Here is a 27,892-nt window from a genome sequence, read left to right on the forward strand (position 1 = left end):
GCCATGCTAATGAGATAGCTGATGTCATTTAAACCATCAAAACATGGGAAAGGACATTTGGTCTAAGCCTTAATACTTGTGTTTTTATGATTCAGACTTGAGACTCAAGATGAGAAGATTATGTCATAGGAATATGCAAATTATCAAATTTAATGAGAAAAAGAATACGACTATTTGATCCATTCATAAGTTTTTATTCTTTCAATGATTCTCTGAAACAAGTGTCAAATATATTAGAGTCCAAAACAGAAATATCCCACTGTTTTAGCTGTAACTATGATAAAGGAGGCATTGCCTCCATTATCAGTAACTAAAAGCAGCAAAAATATGTGCACCAAAATATGATTCTAGGATTACTTTCATGTCTCCATTATTTCTGTGACCTTTAATCATAAACATTGATTTGAATCATTACAAATTAAGTGGGATTTTTTCAGCAAAACAATGTGTATATATATCGATATGATTAAGAGCTTTACAAATCCATTTTCTTTAAATGATATCAGGGTTTAATACAACATAGTAAATAAGACTTTCTGTCAGTGGAGACTCTCCTCTGAACATGAAAAGAGGAAATAACTTAAGATAGTTCATATTTTTCAACAAACATAATTGGCGTGGAAGATTTTTCGGGAAAATAGAGAAAAGGACTCTGCAGCAGAGATCCACCATTACTGAATATGTTAAATGTACAAAATCTATATTTACAAATGAGCACCCAAAAGTCCCATTGTTAGATTACCAACTAAAAGCGCTGATTCAGCAGGACAGAAGTGTAACCATTGTTTGACACTAGAGGGCAGTATAATCACAGCTCATGCAACTCCAAAGCTCTGCAGACCCTCTGGTCAAAGAAAATAGACTGTATTTACTCTTAAAGTACAGAATGAGAACATGAGAAAATTATCACCCAAACCATTAACATGAAAATCAAAGGATTTTTTTTTCAATCCAGAACTTTGTCAAACACAAATCTCAGAAATAATCGTCTCATATACTCAGATCCGGTTTCTTTTCCCAAACACACCAAGTTGCGGCAAATTCAGTGTAAAGCTCGAGTCCTTCCAAGTCCTCCCTCGGTTTTGTTAATCATGTGGAAGTCATCGCTCCTCCTTCAACAGTACCTGCTGTTTCATTGGCTTCATCTGCAGCACCATAGGATGGAGAATAGAGGCGACAATAATTACATTAGGATGATCTAGTATTTGTTTACTTAAATGATTGTGTATCTAAGTATGCAGACGAAGCAACAGAGTCCGATGCTATGATCACAGTTTTTGCCTTTATATCAAGGCTAAATGTAATTGTAATTTTAATCAAGAAGTATTTTAAAAAAACATGAGTGGAAACAAACATATTGGCAAGTAAAATAGAGTATGTAACAGCTTTTTTTTATTCCCACAAAGATCGAACCAGTTGCACTGTGATCACAGGATATGAACGTCATCACCGCTGCTCGCTCCCTTTTGGGGAGTTTTCTAAAGTATTACATGCTTTGTTCACACATTCGCGGACACAACTTTCTTGTGGAAATTTGACTAGGGGATTAGCTGTAAAACTTTTTTCAAAAAGTGGGGGTGAAAAAAATTGGCTGTTCGCGTTCATACATGCAACCTATCGTGAAATTTGTTACATGTGTGAATGGGACTTATAGCTATCCTGTAACTGATACGAGGCAAAATATATATATTATCAGCCACTGCAATGAAGAAGGGAAGGCCAAATCATTTGCTGATAGGCCAAAATCTCTCAACAGGGCAAATAATATGTACTGATACTCAGCCGATCAATATGCCCATACCTAAAAATTGATAGAATGATGCGTTTCAGTTAAGTAGAAAACCGGTCTTACCTTTGATAAGCTCTTGATGTGCATCCTGTCCTGCAGTTTGCTCCACCCCTTCACATGTCTCTGTCTCTTTGCCTTTTGTTTTGGGTTTCTTTGCAACAGGCGGTGGCACCTTGCCTTCCTTCTTGTCTGACTCTGCATCTGTCTCCACCTTTGTTACAGAGGGAACATCCAAGCTCTTCTTCTCCACCACTGGTTTGGTCTCAATCACCACCCTCTTGTTGCTCTTAGAGAAGATAAAGCTGGCCGTACTGGACGGGGACTTCAGAAGGTCTCTGGGCGATGTAGGTGAATGCAGGCTGAGGCGAGAGGGGGGGTTTTCCTTGGACCTGGCTGCTGTCCTGAGGCGGATGGCCTCCTGCAGGTTCATGGAGGGAGATGCAGTCATGGCAGGGGGAGACTTTTTGGTAGGGGACGTGACTGTGGATGAAGATGTGGGTGGAACCACCAGAGACTGTGGAATTGGCACAGCAGGTTGTGAAGTCACTACGGCAGGCGGAGAGGTGGATGTGGGAGATGTGGGTGAGAGGATGATCAGGGACCTTCTGATTGGCTTCTGAGGAGCTTCACCACTAGAAGAGGAGGTTTGGACCTGATTCCTCATTGTGACCTCGGCCTCCGGTTGCTCAGGGGCTTTAGGAGGCTCAGGGCTGCTGTTAACAGACCGCAGCTTCACCATCTGCAGGAGGGAGGGGGTGACAATGGGTGTGGGTTCCACTAGCATGACAGGGGTGGAGGTTTGCTCTGGAGTTTGCTTCTCTTTTCTAGCAGGAATCACTTGGGGCTCTGCACTTGGTAAAGGTGGAGGTACAGGAATGTTTGCAGGTGCAGGGAGAGCAGGTTCTTGAGCCTTTTCAGGAGCCGGAGGTGAGGCTTGAGGTGTAGGTGGAGGGGGGGTCTCCTGTGGTGCTGGGCTATCAGTGTTCAGGTGAACTTTGTCAGGTTGAGGCTGTATGAGAGGTGGAGGTGGAATACTCTGAGGAGGAGCAAGAATACTGATTGATGTTATTGTGGTAGAGTCAGGTTCTGACGGGATGTTTTCTCGGGATGGATCAGTCTCCTGCTGGGGTTGTGACGGGAGGGGAGGTGGAGGTGGAATACTCTGTGGCGGAGCGAGCCTGCTAACAGGTGTAGCTTCTTCTGAAGAATGCGGGGGCTTTTCTTGTGAAGATGGAAGAGAAACCTCTTCAGTAGACAGAGTGGAGATCTCTTTAGGAGGAAGAGGGGCAACCTCGATAACTGGTGGAGGTGGGGGCTCTTGCACTGGTGGAGGAGAAAGCACTGTAACAAGTGTGGTGGAGATGTATTTAAGAGGTTGAGGAGGGGCCGGAGGAGAAACCTCTTCAGGTGGTGGTGGAGGAGAAACCTCTTCAGGTGGTGGTGGAGGAGAAACCTCTTCAGGTGGTGGGGTTTGAATTACTTCTATAGGTGGTGGGGGTGGGATAACCTCTTTAGGTGGGGGCACTGGAGAAGTCTCTTTGGGGGGTTGAAGTTGAATCACTTCTATAGGTGGTGGCAGAGGAAAAACATCTTTAGGGGGTGGGGGTGGAATAACTTCTTCAGGTGGTGGCGGAGAAGGGATAACTTCTTTAGCTGGTGGTGGCAGAAGAGAAAACGCTATAGTTGGTTGAGGAGGAGAAACGTCGATGAGTGCAGGAGGAGGACGGACCTCATTAAGTGGAGTTGGTAGAGGCGGAAAAACCTCTTCAGGTGGTGGCGTAAAAGGAATCTCTTCAATTGGAGGCAGCGGAGTGAGCCTCCTCAGCGTAGCAGGGGTCACGGCTTCCGCTGGTGGAGCGGGTGCCGTATATGACGGGGGAGGTGGGATATTTAGGGGTGTAGGGGTAGAACATGAGTCCACACCAGGATTAGAGCTTTCTGGTGGCACCTGGACAGGAAAGATTAACTCCCCACCAAACATGGGTGGAGGCGGAAGAGAGAAATCCATCTCATCAGTAATGACCACTTGTCCAATTGGTGGAGGTGGCGGAGGCCACGACGACTCGGGAGACGTCACTTTGGTACAGCTCTTTTTAGCTGCTTCTTCTCTTGCTGCTGCAAGTCTTTCTTCTCGTTTCACTACCGCTTTCACTAACATTCCGCTTAAAATGTCACTTCCGCTTACTTTCTCATCTCTTTTTGTCACTTTCAAATCTACGTTCTGCTCAACCAGCCTGTCGTTGTTCTCTTTGTGAACCTCTGCATTCAAAATCCTACTTTCTTGAACCTTCTTTGCCTCCGTCACATGTGTGGCTCCGTTAACGGCCTCCGCTGTCGCTGTCTTGTGTTTTCTTTCCAATTTCACGGAGCTCTCTGTGGACGCAGAAGGAGACTGCCTGTGTTGCCTCCTGTCCTTTGGATTCTTCTTTATGATGGCGGGAATGTTATCAGGCAGCGGGGGTCCTAGCAGCAACTCGATGGAACGCCTGCTGTGAACCCACACCTCTGGAGGCGGGGGCGGGGGTGCGTGGACTTTAGGATGTGGAGGGATATTGAAGAGTTCTCTGAGGGCTCTAACAGAAGGACTCGCAGCATCAACTGAGGTGTCAGGTTTAAGATTTTCTCCTGGTTTTATGTTTTCAGTAGGGGGTGGGGTTGAAGGGGAAGTGGTGGGGCCAGGAAAAAACCTTTGAAGCTTTGCTAAGAGACCTCTTTTGTGCCTCGGAGATGAGCTGTGGGACTGTTTTAAAGACACTGATGATGTGCCCTCTTGGCTGGAGTAGCCACTAGACGGGGAGACTACTTTGCTTTGTTTATTCTTTTCTTGTGAAGCATCTTTGGAATCGGTTTGGCCAACTTTTGCAGCTTCCCCTGCCTTCAGCATGTTCAGCTGGGGTCTGACGGGACTGAACGACACAGAACCTGTAGAATCCTCCAGAGAACTGGTGTCAGCAGTGTATCCAGGACTGTCTATGATTTTGGAGGGTATAGGAGAAGATCCTGATTTGTTCTTTTCATTTTCCTCCCCTGGAATGACCCTCACCTCTGCCACATCCCGTGAACGTCTCTTCATCTTATTGTGGAGGGAATACGAGCGGTTTGGAGGCAGGGGTGCCCTCTTTGGCTTCATGACAGAGAGGCTACGCACAAACGGCCCCTCTTTATTTTCCACCACTCGCTTACTAACAAGCTTGCCGTTGGCGGTGCTTTTTGAAGCTTTGCTGATGGATGAGTGGACACTGATATTGTCCTCTTTGGCGGACACATTGCCATCCTGAGACCTGTTCTGTCGGGGGGTGCTGCTGCTCGAGATGGTGGAGGAGTCAGATACCAGGGTCTCAGAGGACTCAGAGTTGCTCCAACCAGAGCTGTCGGACATATTCGGAAGGTTTTGGCGGGAGGCAGAGGTGATGGTGGAGGCTTTGGAGGAGGCTCTAGAGGAAGCCCGTGAGGGGGCAGGGCTCGACAGCACCAGGCTGCTCTTGCTGACGGTGCGGACGCTGTTGCGACTCCGCCCTCGGCTGATTTCCACCACGTCAATGGAGGGGGGCAGGACAGCATTGGGGATGATTTTGGACATGTACATGGCCTGAGGGGACATGGACATGACGGGGCTGGGCGGCTCCTGCTGGAGGTTGTTGGCTGTGGTCATCCAGTGGACGGCCAAGGAGTGATGCCTCTGCTCTGCTGACAGGTCGGGGTCCAAGCGGTTCAGCAGGGCCAGGTCGTCACTGTGACCAGCATTGGTGGCAGCGAGCTGCTCCAGTTGTTTTTTGTTGAGGGGATGGATGGCAGCACTGGTCCCAGTTTGCGACGGTGTTGCCTGCTGCAGACCATCAGTGGTTGAGCTTTCGTCTGTTTCACCGTCATAAAGATTTTCCTCATCTACTTTCTGAGTCATGGTCCAACCCACTCTGTCCAGGCCTAAGAAACCACAGGAGGACTCATTAGTAACTGACATGTTAAAAAAACTATCCTTTGTTTTTAACAAATAATCATATTTTAAACTTTAATCTTTCTAATTGTATTGTAGCAATAAAACGAAATGATGAGCTCCATACCAAGTTCTCTCTGAACATGCTGGGGGATTCCCGCAACAGTCTTTCTGTGTCGTCTCCTCGTCTTGGACTTTTTTCCGGAGTTCAGGGGTCTGAATGTTGATTCTAAGCAGATTTGCACAAAAAACATCCTTTTATACTTATAACGTGACGTTCAAACTGACAAACAGTATCTTTACACAATACACATTCATACTCTATAAAATGATATTCAAACATTTAAAAGAAGTGCTTCACAATAGAGCACACTGGTTGTATAATATATCTTACTATAAAATGACATGGTAGCACAATAGGATTAACAGGCGAGTTACCTTGCCTGGTGAGTCCAGAGCGGGAAGATCTTGTGGACACAGATGATTTTACAGAGACGACAGAAGTTGTGTCACCGATGGTGCTGTCAGTCATAAACCCTCCACCTTCCCCATCTGTGTGCGTCGACTGGAAGAAGGAAACACATGATTATTTTGGGGGAAACAATTCGCTTATATGGGACACGTGCATTTGCAGTATGTGTAAGACAAAAACAGCCCCTCTGGGTGTGATGTGTAACTTACAATAGTGCTTTCATTGTCCCGATACTCCACTCCGTTATTGGTTTCTGCAAGGAGAGTAACGTTTAACTCTGCAGTTATGAGTTATCATTGCAATTAAACGTAGTTGTGGTGTGTATATAATCTAGTGCACACCCTCCTGAGTAACATGCAGACATTTATCAACATGCTGGCATGTGACACCTCTAATTTAACACACAGATGTAACCCTGCATCTCTACAGTGTTTAGTACCTTCCTCCTGCATCATTTTTAACCCCTCCAGGGCCTCACTGTGGAGGTTCTCCAGGTACTCGGGCCTGCTAGCCTCGATAAACACGTTCTCCTGGAACAGCGGGGCGGAAGAGGTCCTGCCGTCATGGTCTCGCTTCTGGACAGCTGGAGGTAGAGAGAGGGAAGAGGGGATCAGTCTGGATCAAGTCAAAGCTCTGTGTTAGTGTAACAGTAGATAAGGGGTCCATATGGAGCGGAGGTGTCTGTTACAGACCTTTAAGCACACAGTAGTAAATATGTTTGAGGGTTAAGACAGCAGAGTGTGAATTAAACAGGTGAAGAGTTCAACTCATGTAGGATTAAACTCCAGTGACTGTGACAATGACTTTTAAGACGGGATTATCGTGCCAAAAGTCTACTGTTGGCAACATATGCTTAGTATTAATGCCTTTTCTTCCAGCCACGGCAAGGCAAGTTAATTTATAAAGCACTATTTATACATAGAGCCATTCAAAGTGCTTAACAGTTAAACACAGAACATTATGAACATTTAGAGCAGAGAGCATTAAAAAACAAGATATTAAGAATGAACAAGACTTTAAAATCCAAAGTGAAAAAGAAAATAACAAAATAAGACTATAATTACAAAATATGTTAAAAATATCCTCTTTTAGTTTTTTTCTTGGATGTAATAAGTGATTGCTGTTAAGTAATCTGCTCTGCTGCGTGCCTACCAGTGTTAGTCTTAAAGCCTAATTATAATGACATTTGACAGTGAGAGGGACACTCATTCAAGTGCTGCTGGTTTAATCTGTAAGTACGCTGATGAAGGGCCTGTGCTGAAACGCGTCCGCCGCTGTTTTGTACGCTGCTCTTGCCCAGATAAAAAGTTACTTGAAGGACATTTAGTGTGCAGACTTTTTTTGTCTCTGTTTAAGTCTTGCTGCGGTCGTGCACCTGGAACTTTATTCATTGTCGAGTGTGCTCCTGTTTTGCTGTTTTTTTAATCTATAATTAACTACCACATTAACTAATCAAAGACCGTACATATGGATCATGGGCCATATACAAAAAGTGACAAGTTTATTTGAGATACAAACAGCATGATGTCATATAAAAACTCCAACAATTTGAATAAGCTCTTTATGGGTATGACACTTGATAAGACGAAAGTCTTTCAATAGCGTTGAAGAAGTTTTGCATTTGCTGGCGTGTGATTCAGTTCTGTGCTCCATTGTTGTCCTCACACTTTGAGGCCATAGTCTGGGGGATCTCATGTCTAACAACCTGCTAAGACACGTTTATGTAATGGTGACAGCTGCTCCACATTTAGCCTCCTTCTATACCCCACTGTCTGTACTGTCACTATAAGACCATGCTGGAATTAGCCTGGACAGTTATGTGCTCAGTGATCACTGCTAATTGTTACTACTGTCTCTTTTGTAACAGCATTACAGGAGGATGTACTGGAGGGAGAAAAAAAAAAGGATGCATAATATGAAAAATCATTATTTTCTTTTGCCTGAAATTTAAAGCAAACAGAGTCGATTAGGCCAGACTGTAAATTCCAGCATGTTACATGGTAGGAATGTAAACAATACAAACTTGTTTGATATGGTCTACAGTCAAAACCATATCTTTACTACTTTATTGCATGTCTGAAGCGAGCCAGCTGATCTCGCTTTTACTGGTCATACTTGAGTAGCAATTCAATCAATCTCTGTTCCAGTCATAAACCAATAAAGTCTGTAGTCTCATAACTTCAAACAATCGGCTGGTGCTGCTTTCACTCACCTTTCCTCTTGAAGACTCTCGGAAAGCAGTCGAAATTATTACTGGAGTTGTTAGTTAAAAGTAAAACCATGGTCTCTGGTAAAACTTTGAATTTAATCCAAAAAACGATGCCTTCCCAAGGGTAAATAAATGAGAAAAAGATCTAAAGTAGCAGTCCACTTTCTGTCATTTCAAAAAACATCCTGGACGGATCATGTCAGAATGGTAATCTTGCTTGTTTTTGCTGAAGTTGTTGTTGCCAGTTGAGGTCCATGCGGAGCAGCGAGGGTCTCTGCAGCCAATAGACGATCAGAGCTCACACACTAATCCACAGCAGCCTAATTCCTGACATCCCTCTCTACTGTATATATCCCCCCACTCTTATGGATACCCAGCATCTCACTGTTGCTCCCCATTTGCAGGGAAGCTTGCCCCTGATTGGTCAGTGCGGGCACAGATCAAACTGAGATCATCTGTAAACATTAAAGGGAAGGGAAAGCTGTTGTTAGGGAATTTGAGGTGCGTTTGTGTCACTTATTTTGGCTCTTAATAAATACCACTGCTTTTTTGGGATTTCACAGAATTTTCACTAAAGGACTCTAGTAAGAGGCCACATTTAGGTACCTCTGCAGGCTAAATTATTAAGAATATAATTTAATTGTTTTGCCACAAGGGGGAGTGAGTGAATCTACTCCTCAAAAACAAGATTAAAAACATGTTTCAAAGTAGGCCTGCAGATCCACAGCACATGGTCACACATGTGAAAAATGTTCCCTGTTGTTTCCAAAAGACCTAAATTAGATTAAATAAGAATTAAGACGATGATGAGAGATCTTTTAACCTTTTTCTTTTAATCTAGAGCTGCGTTTTCTTAGGATAAGTTTTGTCATAGAGCTTCACAACAGACTATTTCTTGATCTATTTTTCTATTTGGGCCTCCTCAAACTAATCTGCCAGTAATGGGTTTGTTCACTTCCTGGTGTGCTAAGCTGACATGACATGGTATGCCATCTGAACAAATGGAAAACATTCCCATGGTCGTGATCCTACCGAGTGGAGCAAAAGAAGTTCAGACAGAAAGAAAATAAATTAAATGCGTTGAAAAGTGGAAAAAGATATTATATATATCTTATATATAGATATTATAATACTTTGAACATGATTATTATAAGTTTTTGAACCTGCTTTAGCAGAAGCCTCCAGGGGTAGATGTAAACACAAAGTTGCTGTGCGAGTGTAGGGCAGAGTCAGTCTAGGACAACACATATCTTGTTACCATGACAGCACACACTCAACTGGAGCGGCCTGTAGTTGGAGTGATGGGTGGGGCATGTCGGCACGTTAATCAGGGGCTCATATTAGCACTGCTCCTGTGATCACATTGTAATTGTGTCCATATTAATCACTGACATATTAAAAGACACCATCTGTCACTGCTGGATTGTGGGGAAGCTGCTGGTATTTATTGGGCCTTCTAGTGATTATGCATGAAGTCAGACCTGTTGTTTACATCGTGGATGGGGATAAACAAACTAAATCTGTGATACTGCGTCACCAGTTAATACAAGTTACTGAGCCTCGCGTGACGAAAAACAAAGTGTTAAATAAATCAGCTCAAGAGGTTTCATGATTACAGTTTATGACATGTAAATAATGGCAGATTAAAAGTAAGAACATATTAAATAAGCAAACATCTGTTGACAACACTGCTCAGTAAAATATGGATTTTCTGACTGATTTAAGATTTTAGAGACATGTTACGTAATCGTGTGCTGGAGTAAACAAGTGACACAGACGGCAATGAAGAGTGTTTATCAAATGCAACCATGGAAATACTTCTTATTCAAGAATATTTTGTTTTAGGAGCACTAATGGGTGAACTGATTTAGCATTTCTCTTTCATCACTAATTTCTTCCAAATTTTTGATTTTATTTTAGAATTCCAGTTTCATTCACGATCTTAAAAATAAGAGCACAGAATATGGCTTTCATCTCACATTCAACCTTAAGTAAACTGTGGTTTAAAATCAATAAATACACTCAATAACTTGTCAACATAAACAGCAGCTGTCTGATTTATCTTCACACCTGATATTGACCCACAGCCAGGAGTAAGAATGAAGGAAAACTTTCTTCCTGGTTGCTAAATCTCCAACTGTCTGAAAAGAAAATATTGTAGGTAACTACAACTGTCTGATGCCAAGTTCCCTGTTTCAAAACTCTATGAAAGACTGAGGACAGATAACATTAATAGTGATTAACGCAAAATGTGTGAAGTGATAGTTAATATCTCTGAAATGCAGAGGGCACGTACTAGGATAGACAAGTTGCTCACCTTTAAAGTGTAAACATGGATTGTAAAGAGCCATCGTTTGAGTCCCCTGCTTGAGAAAGCAGTCTACCTGATGTGACTCTTCTTTTAACTGTCTCATGGGAATCAAACAGAGGTAAATACCACACACACACCTTATGTCCCTGCCCTAACTTGCCTTTCTCTCTTGTTTTGCACCAGCAGGCAGATAGCTGTGCAGAGACATTTTCCCTGGCTCTGAGGGGGCTGTCTGCCAGGTGCCTAAGCCTCTCTAATCAGCCCAAACCCAACCAAACACACTGATGACAGTGGGAAAAATGCTGGAGGCTCACTATGATTCTCTAAAAGCTAGTGAGTGCAGACTCTTGATGCACTGGACACCAGTTTCTTATGCGTCCTGGTCTAATCTTGCAAGCTGCATGAACTGTTTTTCACGCTCTTGGTTTTCAATGAATTAAATATAAACATCTCATCATTACAGCTGACAGAAAGGAAGGAAGAAGTGTGGGAGGTACGGGAACAACAATCCAGGTATCAGATAGACCTGCAACACCTGACATGCAGGGTTACACTCTAATGCACCGTCAGACAACACATGCCAGCAAACCAGCATGTAGCGGATAGCTCCAAAAATATAATCAAGATGCTAAACACTGCAAACTTAGCATTCTGCTCTCAATAAAATAATGCACTGGGGATTAGGTCATATTGTAGTTCAAAGCGCAGCAGTGAGGACACTCCTAAAACTCACTGAAGTTGCTCCAATGTTAATACAAGTGAGGGAAATGCATTCAAATGCATTTGCCGGTATGTGAGTCTATAGGGCCAATCCAATACCATGACGTTTTAGCCTTGAAATACTCCAGCAACAGTGTTGTGCTGGCAGGCAATGTGAAGTTAGCCAGAGTAAGCTAAATGTGTGCAATGTGACAATAGTTTTACACTAAAAAAATCCAAGAAAGAAAACAGTAGGCTATTCGGAAAGGGTTCAGTTTTGATTGAAAGCATCAGTATTGGTGTAGCCTACAAGGTTACAGGCCTACATCATATAATATAGATGCTTTTGAATCACACTAGCGCTTGTATCTACTGGTATAATAAAGACAACACGGTTACAGAAAATCTCTAAACCCTATAAAATGCCGTCATAAATAAGTAGGAGAATGTTAAATATTCAGGCTTCACTAAGTATTAAGACATAAGTAAAGGATTGGGTGTACATCATGTACCTTTCTTGGCTAAGTAGCATGAGTCACTTAAATCAAATTAAAGAGAAAACACGTTTTTCCACCATGAAACAAGAAGCAAGCTGTAGTGAAGGACAATGTTTTCCACAACGCTACTTTCATAAATGATACAACTTTTACATGTTGGTTAGCAAATGTTAACATACTAACCAATGACATTCAGATAGCAGTGACCCTGATGAGAAAAATAACCTGCTAAACCTTGTAACTTTGAGCTCATCTGCATGCTAACTTTAGCATAACACTTAATGCTCTGCTGCTTAAGTATCACCTTGCATCTCACTGCGAGCATGGCTCTGGGCTCTTGTTTACCATCATCACACACACACACACACACACACACACATATATATATATATATATATATATAGTATACTAGTTAACCTCCCTTGCAACCATGGACATTAAATCCCCTGTTTTATTCTGGTGTAATCAAGGCAAGAACAAATGTAGAACAAAACAACATAAATCATAACATCTATTTGCACTTTTAGTGAACTCTGCTAAGTTAGTGAGGTAAAACCAACAGAGCTATCTGCACCAGAATATTTCTACAAAGATTTCTAATCTTAACAGTGAGCCCCCACTGCCTGAAATCTGCCTCAGACAAAAAAAAAAAAGCCAAGGCTGGTGACTCACAAAAGTTTCCGTCCACATATTTATCAGTCAGGCTGTAGACATGCCACAGTGTGTTGGCAAACATTTTCCTATCGTGACAAAAGCTTCTGCAGTTGTTGCAGGGCCACAGTAACATGTCTGCATAGCTTTACAATGAAACAATGAAACAATGTGTGATTTCAAACTTTCATAACTGCTGCTTTTGGACAGCATGTTAAGTTCGGCGACACTGACACCAAACTACTGTGTGTGTGTGTGTGTGTGTGTGTGTGTGTGGGGGGGGGGGGGGGGGGGGGGGGGGGGGGGGGCTGGTAAGAATACAGGGAAATGTATTCAAAGAAACTGAAGCATATCATTCAGTTTAGACTAGAGGGCAAACTGGCACAAAGTTAACCTTCCTTACTATTCAAGTGACCTAAATATGATCTCTTCAATCATTAGGGTGTGGCGATTCTTCACCTACTGAAATGAAATCCTTGTAAAAGCTAAAATACCCTGTAATTAAAAATCATCTGTGTCACTGCTGGTTTAATCTGTAAGTACGCTGATGAAGGCCCTGTGCTGAAACACGTCCGCTGTTGTTTTGTACGCTGCTCTTGCCCAGATAAAAAGTTACTTGAAGGACATTTAGTGTGCAGACTTTTTTGTCTCTGTTTAAGTCTTGCTTGCTTATTTTAGAGACATTGCTTAGCCAGTAGTGATGCTGTTAGAAATCTAAATGTGCTGCACAAAAGGTTGTTGATAAATGCCCACAGAGCCTATATACAGATTGTCACATCCTCAGCTACAGATATTCCCACGTCTGCATCAACTTCAATCTCTCCAAACCAATGAGCAGAGTGTTTGATGTGTTGTGTCAGCTTTGTAGGCTAACTTTGATTTTCAAAGAAATTCAAAAAATACCCCAAGTACCCCTGAGGTGACATCGTGTGAAAAAGCGGATAGTTGATTATTTCCCACCATGGGAGGAAAAAAGCGAAACTATATCCGATGTCAGTTATCATAAACCTGTTCTCCTGCCTTTCACTGCATTGTGTCATTGTCACAACAACACTACAGACAATAATGCTGTGTCACAAAAACAGAATCATATAGAACTACAGGGCTGTAAACATTATTAAACGTTTCACTTGTTACAGTTTTTAATTCATTGGATAACGGATGATGTTGACTCTAGTCTCTGTCTTACTGTTTTTGTTAACTGGATGGTTGTTCATATAAAAGAACTCCATTTCCTACAATGCTCCTGTATGTATTATGTTCATGCAACAGATTAATCTGTAAATAATATTAACGATGATGCTGTAACTTGTGCCCCCTTGTCTAGATAGCATAGTTTCCCAATCTGTCTTAAAATGAGCAGTGTCTATATGAAAATATTCAACAAAGTAAAATAAAATGTCTCATATCTGTTACCTGGCATCTAGGCCAAACACACACACACACACACACACGCGCGCGCGCGCACACACACACACACACACACACACACACAAACATCTTTATAAAGCTCAGGAATGTGAGGAATCTCTGAGGGAAGAGTTTCGAGCAAACAGGTAACCTTCTGAGCGTACCTTGGTCGGACTGTATGACCTCATCACTCTTCCCCTTCATCCTATTTCCATTTAATTAAACCTAAAATATTCCTCTTGAACCCTACTGTATTAGAAAGCGTGGACAGTTTTTGAGACACAAGAGTTGCATAAGAGTAAACCAGCAGCAAGGTTTGAGTAAACTCACAGCACTGCATGAGACATTAATCACTGTCAGACTGGTGCGCAGGGACGGACATCAGCCGTGTAAGGAATTAGACAAATGGAGGTGAGTTAACATGTGACGACAGATATCCTCGGCCCTTTGGCTAAGGATGAAACATTGTCCAGGTAGGTAATCAGAGAAGACAATGAAGGGTTAATGGGTTTAGCCTGATGAAAGATCAAGTAGGCCAGAGTTTATCTCTCCCAAACCTGCTACTGTGCAGTTCCCTGACCGGTCAAACTCCAAACACAGTGTTTACTAAAATACATTCCCACAGGACGAAGGGTTAGATAACCATGTAGAAGTTTTGGATTACTTAAGTAAAAGGATATGTACATCAACCTACATGGGCAACCTTAAGCAGAACAAACAAAACCTAAGATGTCAGGAGATTATATTGTCTTATGTGTCAACAGCAGGTTTCTTTGTTAGGGATCTAACACTTCAGTTTTAACTTTGAGAGCTTTAAATATGTTGTTCTGAAACTGAAAATTGCCCCAATTAAATGTGTTTCTTAACCTAAATGGGACTGAATGTTTTGGTTATGTCAAAGAAAGCAGGAAGTCCTCACAATCTAGAAGTTAAAAAACAGCAGTTTTTGGTAATCTTGTTTACAACTTTAATTCAATAGCCATTTCATTAAAACAAAAATCAATAACCAATTAGATTTAGCTGTCATTGAAAGCTTCATGAAGCATTGAGGTTAGATACCAGTCGTTTATACTTGTCTCATACATACACAGAGAGAGTCCATGTGATGTTTGATAGGTCTCAGTGTCTCAATGAGAGAAGGAACATTGTGATTGGAGGGGTCAGGAAAAACAGAACCCCTTGTTCCTTCCTCACCGTCCTGGCATAGTTTTTAATGAACTGGCTCTGTGCCTGTCATACCAGGCGTTTTGCGGGCAGGAGGCCCCTCTGGCATCATTACAGATCATCATCAGAGCCTCAGCTGGAGGTATTCGCTCGTGTTGTTAAACTCTACTCTATGTTCTTCCTCCATAATAAAACCTCCTCTGGATGCACTTTGGGGATTGTTAAGCTTCATTTCAAAATCAGAGAAAGTGTCTGGTGAGGAGTCTGGTGCAACAATCTGGATGCCACACTCAACAGCAAATGTGGCTCCCAAATCGCACTGAACAGTCAACACTTTGAACCCTGTAGGGATATATTTCTCTAAGTTAAGGCAACAGAGAAACAACTATAATTAGAATAACTGAGCTTCCGTCACAATAATGTTTAAAGGTCGCAACTTGCATCCAACAACAAAATGAAATAAATAGAATTTCCATGTGTGGAAAATAACTTCTAGCCTCTGCTCACTGTAGGAGGTAGCCAATAAGGTGTCCTTTGCAGAAAATAAATACCTTCTCACTGTTCAGTTAACTTTCTCTTACTTACTTTCTCTTACAAAACCTTTCACACCACTGTTATAACTTCACATAAGTAGCACAATACAGTGCAAAGACTCAGTAATGCAGTCTTCAAACAATGCATACCCGCCTGTCTGTGCATGTATACTGTCTATGCAAAGTAGCAGATGTGACTGAAAAAGAATGTGTTTATGCATTTGTATCTACTGTTGTTGCTGTAGTTTGACTGTATGAGAGTTAATTGGTTTGGTTTGAATCAAGTAGATTCCCCACCCCCCACAGAAGACACAGCTGAGCAACAGGCTCTGTGTCTGGAAGGAAATTAGCCATGACAAAAGCACAAACCAAACACTGTTTGAGTTTTTGTAAAGGCCAAATCAGTGATAAAAATGTTTAAGGAATTTCATCTGATGTTTTTGTGTGTTTATGTCTGAGTGCACTGAGGTGTGAATACTGGTGGTGTAAAATTGAAGTTAGTGCTTAAAGTTCACAAACTCAAACAAACAGCTGTGCAATGCACTTATAGTTTATCATTATGTACATGTACATGTGAAGTTAAGTTGTTGCCAATGAATGAATATAGGTGCACAAAAAAATCACAATCCATGTGGATGTCGGCCCCAGTGCAGCAACCCACCCTCCATGTGACCTGATCACCAGGTAAGTTAAGTGGTGGATTTCACAGAACAGGACAGAAAGAGCAGCAAACAAAGCCAGCAGAGGGTCAGCAGGCGAGCAGGAAGCCAGTGTGTTCAAACATCCCTCCAGTGAGCAAACATGAAGAACTTTGAGCTAAGAAGCAGCACTGTCCACTCATTCCCAGGAACTTATCCCAAACATGGTTTGCAATAAGATTTTCTGTCAGCTGTGCGTTACGTCATGGGAACAAATTCAGACTCCGAGGGGAGAATGTTATTAATTTGGTCAGCCGAGTTTAAAATGGTGGTCTTTTTAAGAAACCCTGCTTAAAACGGTATCCCCATGATGTCAAAAACAAACCTCACTGTGATGAATCATTAAACTCAAGCAGGTTTCAAGTCTCTGCAAGCCTGTTGTCATTCTTGGTAGGAAATAAATCTCTGGGTTTACCCCAAGGAAGATTGGATATTATGCAATGCCACCAGATATTGCATCTCCCTCTATCCCACTTTCCAAGCCCAACACAGTTTCAACAGATGGCCGTTCAGCATGAGTCTGGTTCTGTTCAACGTTTCTGCCTGTTAAAGGAAGTTTTATCTTTCCACTGTAATTTTGCTAAATGTTGCTGAGTGCTGTGCTCATGATGGACTAATGTTGGGTCTTTGTAGATAATATAATAATGTGTAAGGTATTTTACTTGCTCTTTTGTAAAGTGTCTTGAGATAACATTTGTTATGAATTCGCGCCATACATTTAAGATTGATTGATTGATAAAGATTGACCAGAGCATTGCTAAGATTCACACATACGGTACTTATAAAGTTCTAACTTAAAAAGATTAAAACGTCATTTTAGAATTCTGTTGGCTCTTGAAATAACATTTACCTTGTGGATGAACATGCTTCCCTGACTTCTGTCCTCCCTTGTGTCCGCCCTGATGTCCAGCAGGGCGTCCATCCAAGGCCAGATCAAGCGCAGGACCCAGACCCAGACTCTGCCCCTTAAGGCCAAGATCCTGTTTCTTCTTTCCCTTCAGCCAGCCCAGAGCTCGGCCGAGTGAGTGACTGCGCTTCTTCCGGCTCCTGTTGGTGTGTTTTTTATGCGCAAAGATATCCACCACATCCTGGGGTATCAGCTCCCCAATCCCCATGGAGTCACGGTTTGACATAGCAACTCACGCTGGAGCTACAGGCTGAAAACAGAAGAAGAGAGGAATAAATTAAATTTGAGTCAGCATTGAAGCTCTACAGAAGGAGATAATATTCCAGGGTACCATACCAGAATTATTTTTATGGATTTCTAACCCTGCTAGCAAAAATATAATTTACAAACCCTTCAAATTTGCTTCAGGGAAGCATTACAGTGTAGTTTGATTTATTTGTGGTGCAGAAGTTTTCTTTATTTCAATAAGTTGTTAAAGTTACCTTGTCATTGCATGGATTTTGCAAGGGGGGCTGTAATGAAAAACCAAGCTTGCTGTTCTGTTCAAGAAAATCCCAACATCGGATATTTGATGATTCATCGCTGCCAAGACACCTGAACTCAAAAAGCTGCCAAATTCAGTCTTCTTACAATAATTACTGTATCTGATTACAGATCTGATTTTCTATAATCACAGCTCATTATTGTCAAGCTCTTCCGCTATTTATGTAGTGAATATCCATGGTTCCTTGAAAGCACCACAAAAGCACCAAGGACCAAGATGATGGACTAACTTTGCCAAACAGTCATTCTAGTAATGAGCGGAAAAAAAGTACCGGTACTGCAAATATAAACAGCATCAGACACATGGCCCATAGTCTCATTCATAACTTAATTTGTGTGTATCAATCTGTTTGTGTTTGTCACCGTGGGCAATGCTCATTCAACCCATACGCTCAGCCTACACAGCCCCCCCCCCTGCCTCCAAACTTCACTGTGCTGCACAGAAAGAACTGGCACCGCTCCCTTCATTCCTTAACATGGAGTCATAAATCACAAAGCCGCACCCAAAGGCTCACACACTTTTACACAGAGGAACAACAGCACACTGGGAAGAGGCAAATAATGAAAAAAATAAACTGTTGCTAATGTGCATTGAGGCATTTTTATTAAGTATAGCCCATCAGTGAAATGTATGTTTTCGCTTCCTCGTAATGTTTAATTGTCTGCCTTCATTGTTTTCTTTCATTCTAAACTGAATTAGCTCATCGTCTTCACCAGGCCTCCTTCCTCCTCCCCCTCACCTTCCTATACTCTCCTACTTTGCGGCAAATTTCCCAGCCTTGCTCCTAGGGATTTGTAGTTGATACTGGATTTATTCCAGCTGTGTACTTTATTAGATACTTATCTCCAAATCACAGGCTAAAAGTAGGAGCAGCCTCTTAAGTTGATGGGCATCAGAGCTTGTAAATAAGCGCACAAAGAATGGAGTCAAAACGAGGGAAATGTCAATCCCTGGAGGATTTGTTGCCGAGAAAGTTCATGAAAAGTGTTTGGCTCCTGCATTACACCACAAGCATACATGGAAATCACTGCAGACGGATTTCAGCAAAAGTTATGAGCAATGAAGTAGCAATACTTACTAAGAAGCATGTGACTGTAGCACAGGAACCTAATTCATGTCCTCTGAGGATTGCAAATGTGACTTTACAAAAAGATGCCTTATCATCAAAGTTGTGTGTAATGCAGGGGGGAGTTGTGATGATAACATAGGGGACTCTGGTTTGGATGAATCATATGGAAAGATTTTCAAGCAGATGTGCAATTTTCAAAGTCAGATGTTAAACATACTGAACACTGGTCATGAATTAACCTTTTATCAGTCAAGTCTGGACAATGTCAAACTCTCAGTAGATAGAGAGACATGAGGATTATATTATTCAGCTTATTAGGTTAAACTAATTCATTCTAATACAATAGTCTAGCAGTTAGTGCTACTTACAGATTGTACAACACGTGGATGTAGTCTTTGATATCAGATGTGACACAAATGCTATGCCAGGGCCACAAAGTTGAATTATTATTATAAGAGCCAATACAGGGGGGAATAACATGGTTGCAAAAATAATGAATGTATGAAACCACATTGGATAATGAACGTACTGTCGGGTTTATTTATGTCCTCAATAAACAATTATAATTTAAGCAATTATCACCGAATTTTCTGGTTTTGAGTCACACAGCATAAGTTATTATTAGGTTGAGCACAGATGACGACATTACAGCTCCACAAAAGTGAAGCCTGTGGTATAGGTCATAGAGTCCGCCTCCTCCATGTTATCAGACGGGACATAAATATATAATCAAAATAGACACCACCAGATACATATTTCTAAAACATAGTTTCTGTCTGTTAGTTTCCATTTGTTGCTATAGAAGAGGTATAACGGCATGATTGACAGCTCAGTTGACAAATATGGCTCCTTCACCTCTGTGTGCACCTAATCAGCAGAGTAGAGGAAGAAACAAGGAGAGGAAACTTAATAAACTGGAACTAAATAGTCATTAAACTTTGCTTACCCATGAGTGTCTGCTTCAATCCAGCCCAATAATCTGTTCTGCTGTAGACTGTACAGACCTGAGGGATCTTTGCTGTTTTATTGGTAACTTAAATGTGTGGTTTGGTTAGCGGAAAGGGCGGGACATCAATACCTGGGGCAGAGTCCTCTGCACAAACTCTGGCATCACCATCGCAATATGTCAGCGCCCATCAGGAGAGATATTTTGGATTTATTTTTGTACAACGGGGGTAGATGGTGACGCATTATCCATTTTAATGGCCAAACAGGCAGGTTGCAAACACATTACTGATGGCACTGTGGCTTCATCTACTTATCTTCTACAGTTCATGACCCTACCTTCAAGATCATTTTGACTCTTTGTTTACCGACAGGTGCCTAAATTATGTAACCACCCCCTTTTACCAATAGAGATAGGATACACAACAGAAAAATCATAAATTACAGTAAGGTTGAATAAACAGCTCTCTGCACAAGTTTCAAAATACTGAACATAATAACCGTCATTAGGATAGAATTTATTACAATCTTGTTGTATTATTATGAATTAGCTTTCATATTTGTACCAAATAAACTGGCAAATGAGAGTAGTGTCCAAAGCAGTCAGTGGTGCTAAATGGTGAAGAAGAACTAAGACCACAGCTGTAAATTAGCTTTATAGCCAACTCTGTACTGCACTGTGTTCTACATGGCCCCTACTAGTAAACATAACAAGTCTACAGCCATGCTAGCTGCTCTGTAATGCCATATTATGGCAAAGCAGTGCTAAATGCTAATGTCAGCTTGCTAACATGCAGACAATAAAAACACTTACATGCTGATGTTCAGTGGGTAAAACACTTCATTTGAGTTACGGTAAATATGTTGAATTAATTGAATATGTAAGGATGCTAATATTTGCTAATTTGCACAAAGGGTTAAGCTGTGGCTCCTTGAAATGTGGATCGCTTCAAAGTTATTCTGTTAAAAGTACTAGATAAACAAAATGTTGATCTTTGAGGAGTTTGTGGATACACTGGTCTCTACAAACTACACATGTCAATAAAAAGTTGCATGGTTATCCATCCAATTGTTTGGAGATTTTTCAGTGAACAATGCAGCTTGTGTAGCTAAAAAGTTAAATAAAGAGTTAAATCTCACGACGGGGGTTTGCAGTGCCTTAGGAAAAGCTGAGGATGAATACTTAAATCACTTGAATGTTTTTCCTATCTTTATACAAATGTGAGCGTTATTAAGGTAGTATATTGTCTTTGTGTAGCCTAGCTAAACTCTGTATTCACTGTAGCACATTTATATTGTCACTGTGTGTATGGAGTAGACGTGAGGAGTGAGTTGTAGTGAAAGGCCAATAACAAAAATGAGCATCCATCTTCTAAGGAAAGAAGTACCAGTCCCCTCCCTGCACTCAGCCCTGTGGCTCTCAATTACAGTCATTTGGTCATGACTAAGATCAGTGCATGTGTACTGACTACAGTCGCCAATAACCAGGGGCGTCAGTCAGTAAGAGGGGGGCTGGTTCATTCCTTTATAGTTCACGTGCTGCTGGTAGTTCATAAAGTCCTTGCATTACTTCCTCCAAAAGAGACTGAAATTACACTAAGAACTCTGGGACATTGCACAGGACCACCCAGCAGACGGTTGTCTGTGCAGCCCGGTCACAAGCAGTTGACTCATGCCTCCATTGCTGTGGTAACACATAACAACATGCAATTTTCAGTTTTGCAAACAAATGTAATAGGTTGACGCATAAAAGTGAAGTGTCCTTAAAAGCATGAACACTCTCAAAAACGTTTCTTGATGTTCAGTTTAATACAATATGGCTTCAGATTCACTTAAAAATGCCTCATCAAAAACCTTTCTCAAGCAAATTAGTTTCAGACTCTCAATTTCCCTTCAAAGTAAAAGCCTCATTGCAGACATCTTAATGACAGAGTTGCTTTATTGATCACTAAAACTCTCCCCTAATAAAACAAATACACAAACTACAGCCAAAATAGTATTTAAAATCAGATTTGTTTTGAATCTGTAGGGAAAACCTTGCCAGCATTTTCTACACAGCACTGCATCCGTGTGTATCATATTTTCATAAAGACCATGAACAAGTCATGTGCCCTAAGCTGATATACAAACAATAAAGGGACATGTTCTCTCTCCATCTCTCTTATACTCACACTGAACTGGCTGTGTTTATTTCAGCCCAGCCCCAGTCCTTTTGGAGCGGGCATGTGTTCCAACATGCTGTTTACTTATCCTTTAGAAAAGACTCACACTGGAGAGAAGCAGGCACCGCTCAAACACAGCAAACCTCAACGCAGTGTGTCAATATCTGCACTGCTGACTGGTTGTCTGACCCTGACAGCGGTGTGCACATGAAGTAAAGTGCGTCTGATCGTAGTTTACACACTGTCATGGAACAGATCGTGAAATCAGAAAATGTGGAAGTGACATTTGACAGCTCCTCGACCTGGGGCTTGAGTACATAAATTCCAGAGCAAACGTGGGTCTCCTCTTTACTTTCATGCTGGCGGGTCAACACAGTGGAAGCACAGTTAGCCACTGACACCTGCCTTGCACACAGCAAGACACAGTAGCAGAGATTACTGTCACAAATCCATCCAAAAACTATGAATATAACAAAGAAATCCATCTTAACTGGGCTCTACTGTACCTTTCTTTGAACCAGCTGTGCAAAAGAAAGAGGTCAAGCCAGTTCTTGTTCTAAGTGAAAACTACTGTATGTACAAGTGATTTAGCCAAGAGGCCTGCACACCCTTAACAGATCTTTGCCAAGGAGGAATTAAGCTAATGATTCCTATTTGTCTTTTTCAGAATGCCTTTAACATGAGATATACTCAACAAGACCAATCACTGACTTTGAAATAACTCCTTTTGATTGTGAACACTCTGACACTTACGGAAATGTTCTGATACAATTTATCTTTCCTCATTCAGAGTCAACCTTGCTAACTTATCACAGCTTGGCTCATTGTATTGATGGGGAACCTAATACTTGTATATGCAGTGTGATTAAAAAATATTTACAATTTAGTCTTTAACATCAGTTTAATATGTATCGTGTGTAGGTGATAGCTATCATTGTCTGGGCTAGCTCAGTATAAGTAAGCATAACTTTGAAATAAGCTAGGCTAACAAGCAGTAACTGTTGGAGCAACAAAGTGTTGGAGAAACCTGGATTTTTAACTTGAAACGTCTGTATTTTGTGTTTTTACACTTTAAAATTATACTTTAAAATATGCGATAGGAAAACAGTCTTGATAATATTTTACTAGCTTTGCCCAACATAAAACTCTGTTAGCCTCCCTGAATACCTGAAATCAGACCTTCCTTTCACTTTAAAACAGGTGGGTGCAGACGGCCATGTTGTATTTTATGGCTGTGTGTACCATGGTTATTGAGAGAAAGAAATAAGTTGATAATTTTGTGGGCTATCAGATCAGTGCATTGTCCAACTTGGTGACCAATACCTTACATTGGGCAGTATATGGGAGAGTTAAGGTACGTCACTCTTTTAGTTGACAAACTGCACCTGGATAGTAGTTCAAACATTTAACAAAATAGTTGGTAACGCTACATACCATTTTATTCAAATTCAGAGTGAGACATGAGGCCTCCTGGAGTTACGAAACTTACAATACTAGTTAAAATGCTGCACTGTAATCACTTCCTTATCAACTCTGACGAAAATGGACAATGTTGATTTCACAGGCAGTGGTGGGACACAGGAGGAGGAGGAGGAGGGGGAGGGGTCTCCAGGAACTCTAACTTGACTTTGTTGAGTCACACAGGGAAGCTGACGGAGCAGACTCTGATGTATCATGGGGATAAAAAGGGAGTGGCAGAGATACAGGCCGCCACCTTTGTTTGAATTAGGACTGGATCTGTCTAACCAGGAGGCCGTTCAGCTGCTTGGTTTCACATGGCGGGTCCTATCAGTCAGTGAACAAGGGTGAAGACATGCTATGTGTGGTTAGTCGTCTAGACGGAAATTATTGATTAACAAGGTCAATATTCTGTTTCTTTTTAAGGATGTAATGCATCAGTTTCAGTCTTTCTGAAGAGATCTCCAGAACAAAACTTAAAGGACACAATGTAACTACATTGTAAGTGTTAGCAGTGTGAAACTGGTGTTACTGTGCTGCACCTGAAGGCATCAATCAGGGCGTTGGCTGTCTTCTTAGGGCTTTATCAAACAAAGACAGCATTGCTACTCAAGACTTAAGTAACCATGTCTGGGCTACAACTGTGCACATTCATGTGCGAACACTTAATATACAAGACTACATTTGTGATGGATGATGAAGCCTCCAAGAGACAAACCGGAAAGTCTTGAGGGAGTTTGACACCTGGGACAGTGTCAATGAAATGACATGAATGTCAGTCAAAGATTTCCCATCATAAGGAAGGAAGATTTTTCCACTTTTACAGCAGACAATGACAATAAGATTTCAAGAGATGGGGGTTCCATTGTAGCCACAAGATCTCCTACAATTTGATTCTATAGCTGAATGTCAGGATAAATATACAGTGGCACAAGGCTTGGGCTGAAAACAATCCCTTACTGACATTCTGTGGTCCCTACTTTTGCTGCAAGAAGGATTGAGTTTCAGAAAACAACCATGTAGATAAAGACAGTGATAAAAATAAACAAAAATAACACTGTAAGACAATAATGACACAAATAAACCAAAATGCTAAGAAACACAACTCGCCAAGGTTATTGTGTCAGTGTGTGTGTGTGTGTGTGTGTGTGTGTGTGTAGGGGGGGTTGTAGGGTGCACAGATCTGTGGACACGGTAATTCAAGTTGGCGTGCTGCAAGGCCGCTGTAGCCATGCAGCAGCTTGCCTGGTAAGAGCAGCGGCTGCATTCCTGGGAGATTCATAATTACTAACTGAGGAACTCTTCACTCCAAATCTGCTTTCACCCCACATCGCCACCTCCTCCTCCCCCGCCTCTCGTCCCCTGCTCTTGTTCTCCCATTCAGCCCCCCCGACCCCGAACTGTACAGTGACCTATGAGACAGAGCTATAAAAAAAAAAGTATAATGACTGACGCATGAGAGTCATTTTGAGATAACATTAAAAAATGTGATGTGAAGATGTTTGTTTACTGTGTGTTCTATTTATAGGGTAGGCACAAATATTTTACATGAGTGAAACATTTTGTTCTATATTTGGAACAGATACACATTTTTTTAATTGTTGAGTGTATAAATCTTAGTTTGAACATGTAGAATAGTGTGTGTAATACAAGCCTGAGACCCTAAAATGTTTTGACTTAACACAACATCTAAAGATAATTTTCAATGACAATTAAATCCACATATTCTCTCCCTGAAAGTTTCCTTCACAATAGAATTTTAAAAAGTGAAGAATCCACATGATACCAGTTCATAGTTCAAGGGGTGTTTCTTAAAATTCACTGTTCAAAATGTTTGGGGTGTTTCTATGTTTAGGACACACACTGTAAACAAAGGCAGGGCTTTAAGAATAAAAAGGCAACATTTCAGAATTTTTAAAGTAAAGAAGAACAAAAATAAACAAATATTAAAGTCTAATGCATCTGGTATTTTGTGTGTGTGTGTGTGCATGTGTCTTATAGGAATAGATCAGTGACCATAAAAAAATTAGAAAAATTTAAGTATATGTTTGTGTGTGGGAGGTCATTTTATAAATGTGTTTTTAATTTTATATATTATAAATGTATTTCTGAGCTCATTTGTTTTTGTTCAGTTAAATGACTGATTGACTCAGCTGTAGTATTTTGAGGTGCTGAAGTATTTGTCAACATCACCTTTTGACATAATTGGCTTACTACGTAAGACATCAGTTCCTACAAAGTAAACTGCTGATTCCCTTAAGACTCTGTCTTTTCTCTCACAGCACGTTAGATATTTGGGCCAGCAGAGACAGTCACAGAGCTCTGTAAAATCAGTGTTGTTTGTTCTGCTCCCAGGGGTTACAAGGGGGTCTCAGTGTGGACTGCAGCCTCTGTGGAGGAGCTCTTAAGACCTCTAAACTGACAGGTCAGTCAGGAGAATAAAAAAAAAAAGAAGAAAGAGTTGTGCTTGTGCAGCAGCATGCACGGACCAACTCTTAGCGAAGGCAAACACAGCTGGACACTCGAGGGGTTTTAGAAATACATCCTGGCATTTCAGTGTGTCTGTTCTGTGTCAGTCAAAACAGAGGACAGCAGAAAGGGAATTTTTTTAAAAAAAAGGCCTCAATTTAAACCATGTGAACTTTCAGAGAGTCAGCAGAAAACCTGCCGGGCAAGTTTTTATAATCAAACTCCATCAGAACCCTAACAGGCAGAACAGGCAGCTCTTCGAGAGGTATTGATGAGGACTCAATGATGAGTTACTCAATCCTTCTGATTAACGGCACACTCATCAGGAAGCTCAGGAACTTTCCCCTTACACAATAGTCACATGTCTTTATCAGTTTACTTGTTTCTCCTTTCCCCCTCTCCTCAACTGAGCTGCATCTTTTTTCACTTTCTTGCACTGCCCTCTTTCTCGTCTCTCTTGCCTCCCTTCTCCACCTCCTCGATCTTCATCTGGATCTCAGGAATCCATCGGGCTCTGCTGTACCTCTCATGCTTACATAACACACCTGTAATCTCCATGGGTACAAGCCCTGGCACGCTGGCGAAGAAGGAGCCCCAGTATGGGACACACCCTTTCTAAACTAATGGCTCAGTCTAGGCCTCACCTAGCAGAGTGTACTAGAGGCAAAAACCTGAAGCCGTGGAGCTGAAAAACACGGCAGAGGTCGACCCTGAAAAAGTTTGGATTTGGAACTGGCTTCCAGTTCAAAGTCCAGTATAGAGGCAGGCAGACAAACACAGACAGGGATGGAGGGAAGGAGAATCCCCTCCTCCCCCAGAGGGTCCAGAGGGGTCCTGTTATCTGTGCCCGGTTAATCAGCAAGCAGAAGATCTATAGAAAAGCATTATGGACTAAATGTGACTAAATGACTAAATGTTCAATGCTGTCAAGCAGTCACTTGCTGCTGGGACAGTGACAACACAAAAGACTTCATTGTGATCAGCTCCATAGCTGAGTGGAGCTCTACACGTCTTAAATTACCTGTGCTGAGGATCCCTCAAGGCCAACCTAAGCAAATCTCCCACACCTAGTTTTTCATGCATGTCTGTACTCAGCCGGGTTCTGATACCATCCAATAACACCTCACTCTATCTGATCACACCTTACAATGCTGTTTTCTTTCATTTGAAGCATGATCTTATATTATTTGTTTCATAAAACCATAACTTAAGTTCAATAATCAAACAACATGATGGCACATCTTTACCTTGAACTCTTTGTCCTATATCTCAAAAGTTGACTCAGTTGAATTCTTTTAATGTATTTTCCACTTTATTTAAATAATACTAAACTAAATTTTAACTTTCTACATAACAATCCAAAGGATAAAGGGCTTTATGAGAGGGGAATTGACATAAAAAAGTTAATGAGTGCTAAAACCTTTTCTGTTAAAACTTTTACAACAGCGCAGAAAAGTGAATAGCCTACCTTGTACAAATTTCTGATCCGGATGGGTATGTTCAGCCTCTCTCCATTTGAAGTGTTTCCTCGTTGTTTCCTTCCTGCTCCAACTCCAAACTTTCACCGTCCGAAGGAAAACTTCAGGTGAAGCATTTCCGCGAAAAAGTAATCGAGGAAGCTGCGTGAGTCAGGGTTTGTTTGTACCCGCGGTTGCAGATCCGTTTTCTCGGATGCCAGCTGAGCTGACCTTCCCGTTGTGACTGAAGACGCTCTAGTGACCACAGAGGGGGAACTTAAGAGAAGTTTCGTAGCCGTAGACCCGCAGCAGCTCCCACCTGGAGGAGGAGGCTGCGCGCTCTCAGGTGAAAGCGAGAGACTGCAGTCAGTGTGGTGGCGACATCTAGCGGCGAGACCGTCGAACAACCATCAACCAAAATCAATCAAGGAAATCGAAAATAGAAAATTTTCTAATTTCTAAGTTTGCGGTACAAGAAAGTAAAGATTTACAAATCAAACTTCTTACAACATTT

At 41.6% G+C, this 27,892-nt stretch overlaps 1 protein-coding gene across 1 annotated transcript; it reads right to left on the reverse strand.

Annotated features, from left to right (window-relative positions):
* Window positions 1-173: 173 nt before the first annotated feature.
* On the reverse strand, window positions 174-27,688 carry si:dkey-157l19.2 (uncharacterized protein KIAA1522 homolog). Its single transcript, XM_061063479.1, has 8 exons — window positions 27,390-27,688; window positions 17,218-17,524; window positions 6,635-6,778; window positions 6,405-6,448; window positions 6,162-6,288; window positions 5,851-5,952; window positions 1,853-5,713; window positions 174-1,145 (listed from the first exon to the last, which is right to left on the reverse strand). Exons 2-8 carry the CDS (start codon window positions 17,498-17,500, stop codon window positions 1,090-1,092), a joined length of 4,617 nt encoding a protein of 1,538 aa, XP_060919462.1. The 5' UTR covers window positions 17,501-17,524; window positions 27,390-27,688; the 3' UTR covers window positions 174-1,089.
* Window positions 27,689-27,892: the final 204 nt, after the last annotated feature.

The sequence above is a fragment of the Labrus mixtus genome, chromosome 18 (assembly GCF_963584025.1).
Source record: "Labrus mixtus chromosome 18, fLabMix1.1, whole genome shotgun sequence".
Classification (NCBI taxonomy): domain Eukaryota; kingdom Metazoa; phylum Chordata; class Actinopteri; order Labriformes; family Labridae; genus Labrus; species Labrus mixtus.